At 41.3% G+C, this 11282-nt stretch overlaps 2 protein-coding genes across 3 annotated transcripts; both read right to left on the bottom strand.

Moving 5' to 3' along the window:
* Positions 1-5652, bottom strand: LOC133923833 (RNA-binding protein involved in heterochromatin assembly dri1-like). 2 transcript variants are annotated; one of them, XR_009910663.1, is made up of 7 exons: positions 5224-5652; positions 3970-4346; positions 3442-3517; positions 2881-2972; positions 2655-2793; positions 1693-1770; positions 1-321 (listed from the first exon to the last, which is right to left on the bottom strand). XR_009910663.1 is itself a non-coding variant. In XM_062369105.1 (7 exons), exons 1-7 carry the CDS (start codon positions 5432-5434, stop codon positions 276-278), a joined length of 1023 nt encoding a protein of 340 aa, XP_062225089.1. In that variant the 5' UTR covers positions 5435-5644; the 3' UTR covers positions 1-275. The 2 variants fall into 2 exon arrangements, 1 of the variants encoding a protein (XP_062225089.1); XM_062369105.1 differs by having other exon boundaries at positions 2655-2797; positions 5224-5644.
* A 1735-nt stretch (positions 5653-7387) lies between these two features.
* On the bottom strand, positions 7388-10722 carry LOC133923834 (probable carbohydrate esterase At4g34215). Its single transcript, XM_062369106.1, has 2 exons — positions 10014-10722; positions 7388-7850 (listed from the first exon to the last, which is right to left on the bottom strand). Exons 1-2 carry the CDS (start codon positions 10650-10652, stop codon positions 7638-7640), a joined length of 852 nt encoding a protein of 283 aa, XP_062225090.1. The 5' UTR covers positions 10653-10722; the 3' UTR covers positions 7388-7637.
* Positions 10723-11282: the final 560 nt, after the last annotated feature.

Genomic DNA, 11282 nt, shown 5'->3' with positions numbered 1-11282 from the left:
TTACTAGAGAAATAATTTAATTATTTCAAAATTCACATAGTACACTCATACACTCCGGAGACATTTTATCCAAGCGCTTATCATAAATAAATGGAAAACTTCAGTAAACTCTAGTACAAGTGTAAAACACCAAGGCACGGACATTAAAGAGCAGCAAAAGCACTGCAGAAACAGAGTTCAACGCAACAGTCCTGGCAGGGCAGCTACAAACCGGCAGCAACATATCCTCGAAACTTCAAAAATACTGCAACGAGCTACAAACCAGCACAAGCAAGCTATAGCACACCAGGGTGAACTGAAGATTCTTTCTGAGTCTTGCACCTGAAACACAGATTTTCTTCCCAGTCAGAACAACAGGGCAACTTGCTTCGGTTGGAAAAATAAAGAGCAAAGAGTAAACAGTGAGAATGGAGAAATGGTATTAGAACATCAGTTTAAATGATAACAAGGTAATGGATTGATGCTGTTTGGTGTCATAAATTCGTATATCATTGAGGTCACAGTGAATTCTTATCTAGATATGTCTGACGGTACAGATTTGACCTAATATGGTTCCTCGATAAGGATAAGAAATCGACTAAAAAATCGTAAATTTTTGTAAGTATTCACCGAGCATGATAAATGCAGATCTCAAGTCAAATACAGAAACAAATTCGATTCGAAGTTTTGGATTTGCATGTGCCTATTGATTCTTTTGTCAATATTCGTTAAAATGTTGGAACAGGGATTCAGATAAAAAAAAATTATACCAAGAACTAACTTATCAGAATCAGTAGTTCAAAGAAGAAGGTAAAACTATAATGTTTTCTCTCCAGTATTGAAGACAGATTTGCTAAGAGGAAAACCTCAGCAGCTACAGAGGGGAAATAAGGCAAAATATTAAGTGAAAAATGTGGCACCAAATAGTCTCTTTGATATTGTAGCTTCACATATATTACTATGAACCTCAAAAGTCACATAATATGCTGGTGGAGAGCTAGTGCAATAGTGGCGATTCATGCCTTCAATGGAATCATGAAACATGATGATCCAAGCAGACTTGTATGATTCTATCTTGAGTTATCGACTGTAGACATGGGGAACAGAGCAGTGCACTGTTGCACTCTATTTCTGAAGAAAATATTCATGAAGAATAAAACTCCACCTTAGTTAGGCCCAGTTTTAGGGAGCTTCTGCTTCTCCAAAAGCAGCTTTTCTGAGAAGCAGCTTGCTCTTGGCTTTTAGCATCTAATTATTGAGTGGCTTTGGCTTTTGAAGATAGTATTCCATCAACAACCAAGCGGTAGATTCATATATGCCACCTATGAGAGTAAAGCTGTGCTAATGAAAACATTACATAGTTTCCTTCTTAATCACCCAAGGGTCAAGGGAGAACATACAATGACCAACTTGAAGTGGCCTATATATACATTATCCAGCCATGGACAACAAGGCCAAGCCAACATATAGGTGTACAGAGGAACACTCCATAATCAGTTCAGCTAGCCATGAGTGGTTCAATCATAATAATGCAAGCACATTTGGTGCAATAGTTTTGTAAAACAGAAATATGAATTTAAAATGCATCATCGAAAGGGGGGAAAGAACTACAAGCACACAAGTTTAATTCAACAGATTCCGAGCTTGTTAAACAAAACCATAGATGAGGGCATGACCTAGGAAGTTGAACAGAAAGAGGCCAGAAAATAATACCTGTTGCAAAACGCACGAGATGCATAATTGTGATTGTTGCAGTTACTGCACATCCAGTCTCCCTCGCGCCATTTAGCCCTGGTAAGGGGAAAGAATATATGTAGTCCAGTTAGCTAAGCAAAGCTTTTGTTTAGATGAAAGAAAACCATTCATGCATGTCATGCACTACATCAGTGAAACATATTTTCATAAAGCATCCATTCTAGAAGGGCTGGAACCAAGATTGAAAGTCATGGAACTTCACGCCTACAGCATATTTTTTGCATATTTACTAAAAATCAGCTATGGCCTATCCATTACTCCCAGTCATTTCAGTTGTATTGTGCTAAGTGCTAACAACATAAATGACCATGCCTGTCACAAAATGAACTCTAAAAGATTGAGTAGGCACATTTCTGGTTACCACCCCACAAAATTCTATACCTAGGCACAACCTATTCTTAACCACCCCACTCAAAACCTTTACCAGATTTGTTCAGGCATCAATTTCCTTTACTCCTAAACCGATCTGTTGAACCTCCAACAGCCATAGACTCGTAAGCAGTGCTACCTGGACACCCGTGTCCAAATTTCCAGTTCTCTTTTTCTGCAGCAGCTACACCTATTCAACACTATTTATAGTGAAAATCTTCCAATCCTATTCTTGCTATAGAGAATCACATTTCAATAGTTCTCCTAGCTGTCATTACACAGGAGGCTGTTGAGACATATGTAAGCCACTCCTACATTACCATTGTAACAGTGATGCTAAGATCTTATTTCTACCCTGATCAATATCTTGCACATATAAAATTTCCCAAAGCCCTCTAGTGCACTGAACATCAAAAACAATTTTTGGTATCACTTGGTTGAATCGCCCTTCCCTAATGCCCACCGGTTTGATGAAGTTCATATAAGATTATAACTCATATAATGTATTTGATTTGTAACATGAGCATCTTTGATTTAGGATGAAGTTTTACCCTTTTCCCATAAGACCAGGCATCGCCTGCCCAGATGGTAATGTTATTGAGCTCCCATTGTCAAACTTGGCATAAGGTGTCTGGCCATTGCTGCTTCCAGCTCCTTGCTCAATACCCATAAACAAGTTATCTGAGCCTGCTGTCTTTGATAAAATGAAAACAAAATCAATACAATGAAGCATTTAGGCAATTCAGACATCAACTAAAGAGGCCCAAAAATACATACTGAAAGTGGATAATTTGCATTTCCTGGATTTAGCCTTTTATTATCCCAGTCATTGGCAAGTTCCTCTGATGCCAACCGCTTAGTTCCTAATGCTGAAGAAGCAGAGATTGAGAATCAGAATAATATAATCTGTCCGCACCGATTGTAAAAGCAACAAGAGAGTTGCCACTGTGATAGCACATGAAGGAATAAAGCACAACAAAGAGTACATAAATGTGACTAACAGCCAAATCAAAAGATTCAAACTGAAGCATGACTGCATGGTTATAAATTTACCATCAATTTATGTGGATCATGAAAAAGGTGTGTTACAGATAGACATCTTCCTACACAAGCCCATAGATGCCCCCCATGTTAAAGCAGTACACATAAATTTGCATTAATTAACAATTAAAGTGATTAGAATCTGCCTGGCAGAAAACTCACAGAAGGCACCCTTTTGGAATGGCAAACATGAAATAGTTACAAACTATTAACCCAATGTTGGAGAAGTTAGTATTTTGCATAGTTAAGAGCATGAGGTAAAGAATAAAGTTGGAACTGAGAATATGATTGTCTTACTGGAAGAAGTGTCTGACGTAGTTTTCATTGTTGTGGAGGGAATGCCTGATGGTACAGGGGCATTACACTCTTTGCACTGGAAAATAGAAATTAAAAAGGAAGTTAACCACTCACTTTATATATAAAAGACATACTGCAGAGAACCTAAAACGCAAGGGTAGGTTGAGATACAAAAAAAAATCCACGCAAAATTGCAAATCATATACAGTTTTGAAAATGAAAGCAAGAAAAAAGAAATAGAAACTTAGAAGAGAGGCAAAGCAATACAATCTGACATCTGACAAAATGTTCTAATATTGACCTGCAAACTGGCAATTCCATTAGCTAATCAAATTTGACAACCAATCAGATTTAGCATTTAGCAACAGATTGTTATTCCAGTCTCTAGAAATAGTGTATTGAAAGGAGAACAAATGCATAAATAACAATGTATTATGGTTCAGAAAGCAGGACAAAACTAGAATAACAATGATAATTGGCAAGCCTAACTATGATATCAACAAAAAAAACAGAATAAAATATAATTACCTGAGTACGAGATGAATAGTTATGAAATCCACAGCTGCAGAGCCAATCACCATTACGCCAGTCTTTTGGGACACCTGGGAACTGATTTGTATTGCTACTGCCAAATGGCCAACCAGAAGACTGCATTCCATATCTACCAGCCAACCCATAGGGCCAGTTTGCGTTTGCAAATAGTTGCTGCTGCAACACTGCATTGCTAGCCATCCCAAAGTTCATCTTAAAGCCAGAAGCAGCAAGGCTTTGTACTCTGGCAATATAATTTGCATAAGCTGGAATAGCCATCCCTGCCATTTGCAATGCTGGCATTGCTGCTTCCTCCTTGGGCAGGCCACACTTTTTGCAGTTCTTTCTGGATGCATAATTATTGTTACTGCAACCTATTCATCCATTTGCCGCATAAACCAACCAGCACAGCAGGCAGCAAGACAACGCACCGAAGCACACGCACACCCACCACCACCACCAGCCATCCCGCACAAACCCATAGAAAGGAATAGACACACGCACACTAGTTATTACTCAGCACACTAACTGGTAGTTTTCTAATCTCATCTACGATAAAAGTATTCAGTAAAAAAATAAACAGCAGGAATAATTTTTTAAAAAAAATCTAACAGGTAGCAGCAACAATTCAATTAGAAACAAAAAAATCATTGAAAACACATTTCCAGAAAGCCAGAAGTCAGTACTTAGTTTATAGTTTCCGTCTTTCCAGTTTACTTCACCGTTTTTGTTTCAAACTAATCAAGAGTTCGACTTATTAGCATCTTCTCCAGACCCCCTAGGCAACAAAAAATCTAGATAAGAAGGCACTAAGAATTGCTGGTATGAAATTACGGCCATATACGTTATTCTGGAATTATGCCGGAACCTAAAATGTTGCAAGCACTGCAGCAGTAGACTACTAGGATCTGGTGACAAGGTCAAATAAACCTACACAAGAGAGAAGAAGAAGATAAAGATATGCTAGGCCACATAAACTTTTGATGCGTGCAGAGTAGGAAGATCACGAGCTTGATTAATTTACATACCCCAGGTAAGTAGGGGAATAATCGAAGCATGTTAGTTACCCATTTGAACATCGAATCCTAGCCTAACCTTCTTTCCCTTAAACTTTTGAGTTTTGACTTCATCTCAGGGTGGATATATGAGAAATTTAGAGACCTTGTGGAGAAGGAAAATCCACATCTAGGGACGGCAAATCAGGGGAAAGTGTGACTAGAGCAGGGTAATCAGGGTGTGGTTGGAGAGTACCGGTGCAGATCCAGTCCCCAGCGCGGGGGAGCCACTTGGAGTCGCGCGGGGTGTGGGGGTCGACGAGGAGGCGCGGCTGCTTGCAGCGGTTGCAGAGCGATCGGAAGGCGTAGTTGCGGTTGCCGCAGCCGCCGCAGTCCCAGTCGCCCTCTCTCCCCCCGCTCCCACCCCCGCCGCCCGACGAAGAGCCTGCGCCGCCGCCTCCGGCCATCGCCTTGACACAAGGGTGGGGGTGGAAATGGAGAAGGTGGTGAGAGATTTGGTTATGGGGGGATTGGATTTGGGGGAAGAAGAGAAGAGAAGAGAACAGGAAGGATCCGGGGGAAGCGACGAGGTATATTCGGTTCCGACTTTGTCTAGTGTAGGGTTTGAATTTCTCCCTTTTTTTCGTTCGATTTTATCTTTTCTTTTTTCTTTTGGGTATCCTCTCTTGTTTCAAATACAAGGGCATCGAGCGTATTTTGATCATATATAATCAACGAAACCTGGTCCAAAGTGCTCGGGCATACACAGTAATACTCATGTACAGTAACAAAAATATAAATATTAGACGTGGTAATATCAAACATAAACTTAAAGTATGAAGATGAAGATATTAATATATTATAAGAGCGCCATGAAACGAATACGTCAAGAACGATATCATGGTTTGATTTTAAATAAATTCAAAAAATGAGAAATTATCAGTTGATTTTTCTTCTAATTTATTTATTTATTTTAATTAGTAAAACGAGTTTTATATCTGTAACCGAGAACGCACCAGGATGTTTTTTCAAGAGTATAAATAGTAAAAATGGATAAATTATTTGAATTATATAGATTTTTATTAGATAGGTGAAGAGTAAAAGAAAAAATGATATGAGAACCAACTTATATTTTATATAGTAAATATATTATAACACATTAGTAAAATTCACATGGCAAAGTATCTACTGAAGAGTGCGAGAAAACCATTCACACCATCGGCACGGATAGCCGTCATCAAGCTGAACATAGCCATCCTTATTCCTTAAGCCATGAAAGGACGAGGCAAGTTAGAGGAAATATATTAACCATTTAAAGAATTTAGCAATAGGATAAGAAAATGGTTCCAAGACAGATAAGGAATAAAATAAGCAACCATACTAAATCCTGAATTCGATGCCTGAAACTTTACTCTGGGGGTTAGGTCTCCCGCCGTTACATGCACATTTGAACAGATTTCATAGGCGAGTAGCAGATAGATAGACAGGTTGAGTGAGCTCGGTCGCTCATCAGGCCAACGAGCCCGGGGCAGCGTCGTCGGGATCGGGGGTGTGGCAGCAGTAGCATCCGTCGCCGTGCTTCATGCTGCACCTGCCGTGGATGAAGCCGTGGTGCTTGCAGCACCGCATGCAGCTGCCGGACCTCCCGCAGGACGGCAGGCAGAGCTCGAAGAGGATGTCGCACACCAGATCGTCCGCCACAGCGACCTCCACCAATATCCCATCAACTGCCGCACGCATGCCACAGCTCAACAATTATAATTAGCAAGCAATGCAATCAACCCAAGAAGAGCTGAGCTCAAAGATGAAGCTTGACTTACAGGAGGTGACGACAAGGAACAACAGCAACAATGGGGCAAGCTTCATCTTCTTCGCCTCGATTCACTGCTTGCTTGGTATCTCTTTCTTTCGATCGATGCTTAGCTTCACTGGTATATATATCCCAGTAGACCTAGCTAGCTAGGTTCTAGTGATGGCTGGTAGGAGAAAGATGACCTAGCTACTTGACAGTTCGAACACACTAATCGTATGAGCTCGACGGTTCAGATGGTTAGTTCCATGAAATTCTTATAGCTGCCCCGGAGAAACTGGTCCTTCTTTCTGGGTATGTGCCTGTGCTCATTTTCAGTTTGGAGATCGACAAGCTCTGGTTTCAAACTTTGCAAGCTCATATTGATATCGGGATGTCGCATTTTTCTGTCTATCAAGTTCACAACAGATATCTGCAAATCGTGTCTGTACATCGCTTCATAGTAAGTACTGTCTTATCTTTTTTTTCTAAGAAAACAGAAGTAACATAACCATTCTGCTCAACACCATATATCAGCTTCATATCATGCACACACAGAACCATGGTCCTGGATATTTCTGACCATCGAACATGACCAAAGTTAGTGAATATGATCTAAATGGACGGCGACTGACATCAGAATCCCACAAATGCTGCTAACTGTATTTCCATAATGGAGGGTGTCTGTTTTTCTCCTGTAACACACAACACTTGGATTGTTTGAGCTAAGTTTCTACCGGTCCCGTTTATTACATTTTGCAGTGGACCCATGGGCATAACTCCCCTTGTACAATGATCTACACTCTACAACACAATATTCCAAAGAATCATGTATTTGTCATTTGAGTCTACAACTAAAAGGTTCAGTAACGTCATCAGCATCATTGTCTTGAACCTGTGGATGAGTTGAATTTTAAATAGGCTTGCGCCAACATGTCACCCAGCCGGAGTTGAGCTTCTGTGGAGAGGTGTAATTGATCCTCTCGGAGTGGCAATCCCATAGCATCCACAAGAATGACATTAGGAAGGTTGATATTTTTCTGAGCTTCCCTGACAATGTCGGTGTAATTCCCCTCTCCTGATGCAAGGCCAACCTGAAAGGAAGAAGCACTATATAAATTTCTTATTTCCCACTCTAGATAAACTGATAAGAAAAAAAACACCATTATATTTACAATGTTTTCACTAAAAGACAAATTTGCATGCGAGATTACACAAACCAGAGGCAAGTGAGCCTAGATCAGTATGAGTGTGGGGTTGAAGAGCCCATAACACTTGCTTACACAATTTGTAGGACTTCACTAAGATATAAACATTTCCCAATGCATGTATGAACTGCAATGTGTAAAAAAAGCTAGTCATAGAGGCAAGAAGCAATCATAGAGAATGTTTTTTCTTTCCCTCGGATCAAATTCACTAAAGTCTCATTAGGACGAAGTAAGTATTGTACTGGACTTTGATTCATATCTCAACAAAAGTCCAGCATCACAAACAATATGCGCATCGATCGCTGGTTGCTAGGTAGATCACTACTCACTAGTGCCTTAAAGAGTAAACCACAGAGTGACTAGCAACAGCCTCCTGTCTCCTGGTGGTAAAATGCCCTTCTTAGACATTTGGATTAATAGTTCTGATAAAATAGATATATTATATTGTTATCAGAAAATGTCGAATTGGTCACCAGTCCTGCTATCTTCTCATAAAGACCACAAACATAGTCACTTTGAGTCAAAGGCAAGAAAAATGATAGTGATATAAAAGACATACCTTGTTATTAGGTAGTGTGTACTATAATGTGCTACTTGGAGGAAGGAAAGCATGTTTCAAGATAGTTTGACAAGAGACATAAAAGTTCTCAAACATTCTCTATGGCACCACTGCAAGTTATGGAGTTCGTATATTTCTGTGAGCAATTATGATTAAATTCGTGGTGCCTGGTATGCTGTCAATTTTAAATGACATGAGTCACTTGCTTTTGGTAGGACGTAGTGTTTCGTAGAAGGCCTCATAGCTAAATGACTTTTTCCTTTCTAAATTCCAAAGGCCCACATGAGAGTAGTTCACCACTGCAATACTTCCAGTGGGTCACAAGAACCTTTTCATTACTTATGTTGAAACTTTAGTAGCACATATAGTTTGAACCATTCCATCCTTGTGTGGAGGCTTTCACATGTACTAGATCAGTGATACTTCACATCATCACTAACAATCTACTGATTAATTTATGTAAACCTGCAGATATGAGATAATGATAACTTTGTGCAGAAAAAAAAGAAAAGGTTTATGATAACTGATCCGCTACAAAAGTTGTACCAATTGCAGATTCTCGGTGTGATGTTCCATTTCCACAAAGAGCGATGGCCAAATATATTGCAGATTTCTACAAGAAGTCTAGAACTACTAGAATTCTTGTGATACTATTATGCATATCAATCAATATTTGGGTCATGTATCTCTGAACATTTTGCAGTACTTTCATGTGGATTGAGTTCTATAAACTCAAAGGGGCATACTTTCCCAATAGGAGTATGTCCCAGACATGATCCTTGAATCTGGCTGGAATTCAAATGAATGTAAGAGAGCAGTGAAGTGAAAAGCATGGTATGAGACTGACTAGCAAGTTCACCATCCCTTGTACTTGGCCAATTGGCAAAGTAATTATAGAACTAGTTAAGTGAAGTCAGTCACAATTCAACACTTTGAGATTGCGCTAATCAAGATGAACACCATAATCACTAATGCATCCAAATTCAAGGAGTCATATGGTCCATAAAGCAACCATATTTGGTTTAGCCCGGTTCTAATTCCTGTAGCAATCGAATTGCTTGGATAGAAACCCAAGTGAAAGCTTTATATATCCACCTCATAATAACAAATACTACGATCTTCAAAACAAAAGGTTTGAGCAAGCTTTCAGCATCCACATTGTTTGACTGGAAATGGCATTTGCATTCTTTTCCCCATATAACCAAATTTCGATGAAGTTCCTCCAAACGAGCAAACGGATGATTGAAATTGGTCGAGTTTGTCAACTGCTTTCAGTAAAAGCAGGGTTATCCTTTGTGTAAAAAGAATGTTTACGCTATGAAGCAGAATTGGCGCTGACGTTAGTCAGAAAGAAGCTAACTTTCAGCTCAATCACGCCAAATTAGACGACTTTTATGAAACAATTGGGGGCTGAATTCGAGCTGACGCCACCGAACTGCATGGTGGGGGAAGAAAGAAATTAAGAAAGAAACCCAAGAGAAGAAATTGACCTGGATGACGAGCAAGTTGGGGATGCCGAGATCGGCCCTGAGATCGGCGACGAGGCGCTCCATCCTGGCGCCGTAGGCCGTGGCGTCGTCCAGCTCGATGGTGTCGCTCTCCCCCTGGAACCATAGCACGGCGCCGAGCGCCCCTCCGCCGGCGTCCACGGCGGTGCGCGTCCTGGCGACGGCAGTCTCGTAGAGCGGCTCCCCCCTGGCCCACATCCAGATCCTGGTGCCGCCCACCGCGCACGGCACGAGCCCCAGCACGAGGGAGCCGGAGGCGTCGAGGAGGCGGTGCGCGAAGGGCATGGCGGGTCCGAGCCCGCAGGACTTGTGCGTGTCGATGTCGGCGTGGAGCGGCGGCGCGGCGGTGACCCAGCGGCGGGAGGCGGCGAGGCGGAGCACGTGCGGGTGCAGGCGGAACGGCGGCGGGAGCGGGGACGGCGCGGCGCCGCGGCCGGCCATGTTGGACTGGCCGGCGAGGAGGAAGAGGAGCTTGGAGCGGCCCGCATAGGGCGAGGTGGGGAAGGGAAGGAGGAGGGAGGAGAGGCGGCCGGTGAAGGGCGGCGCTAGGAGGAGGTAGGAGAGCAGCGCCGCGGCCGCGAGCGCGCCCAGCAGCAGCGGCGGCCGCGCCAGGGGCTTCATGATGTGGCACGCGGATTTCGCACGTTTGGCTCGTGCGCGGAGGCCGTTTTGACTTGACGCTTCGGTTGCTGCAAGTGAGCCTCATGAAACAACTGCTGCAAAGAGTCAGGAGTGATAGTAAAATCAAATGCTCATTGCATCACAAAGAACTTAGGGGTGGAAATGAATGGTAAAAAATTCGAATTATTCGATATCTGTATCTGTTAAAATACAAATATGGATATCCGTATCCGTATTCGTTTCTGAAATGGATACTAAAATGGATATATTCGAATTCGTTTTCGAGATTCGGATTCAAATGTGGATATCCGAATTCGAGATATCCGATTCGTATCCGTATCCGCCAACCAGGGAACCAAATTTTGCTAAAGTTTTAGAAATTTCAGATACGAACGAAATTCCAACCCAATCAAATTGAAACAAATTTCAGTCAAATTTTAGTTAAATTTGATCAAAAATTTAAATTTTGAACATGAATTTTGAACAATTTTTTTAAAATTCTGGCCCAATCAAATTAGAACAAATTTCAGTCGAATTTTATCAAATTTTAGTCAAATTTTTTCAAAAAATTAAATTTCCGACCTGAATTTCGAAGATCGAGTAGATATCCGAATGCGGATTCGTATTCGA

Source organism: Phragmites australis, chromosome 7 (assembly GCF_958298935.1).
Source record: "Phragmites australis chromosome 7, lpPhrAust1.1, whole genome shotgun sequence".
Lineage (NCBI taxonomy): Eukaryota > Viridiplantae > Streptophyta > Magnoliopsida > Poales > Poaceae > Phragmites > Phragmites australis.
This window is presented reverse-complemented; position numbering and strand designations above follow the sequence as displayed.

What these genes read in the sequence shown, in the direction of transcription:
- LOC133923833 (XM_062369105.1), bottom strand. Translation starts at nt 5,434, where the DNA reads ATGGCCGGAGGCGGCGGCGCAGGCTCTTCGTCGGGCGGCGGGGGTGGG. An exon ending in ATGCAAATTATCCACTTTCA is followed by an intron (nt 2,798 to 2,880) that starts GTATGTATTTTT and finishes ATTTTATCAAAG; the next exon opens with ACAGCAGGCTCAGATAACTT. An exon ending in TCTCGTGCGTTTTGCAACAG is followed by an intron (nt 322 to 1,692) that starts GTATTATTTTCT and finishes TCTGTGTTTCAG; the next exon opens with GTGCAAGACTCAGAAAGAAT.
- LOC133923834 (XM_062369106.1), bottom strand. Translation starts at nt 10,652, where the DNA reads ATGAAGCCCCTGGCGCGGCCGCCGCTGCTGCTGGGCGCGCTCGCGGCC. An exon ending in CCAACTTGCTCGTCATCCAG is followed by an intron (nt 7,851 to 10,013) that starts GTCAATTTCTTC and finishes TCTTCCTTTCAG; the next exon opens with GTTGGCCTTGCATCAGGAGA.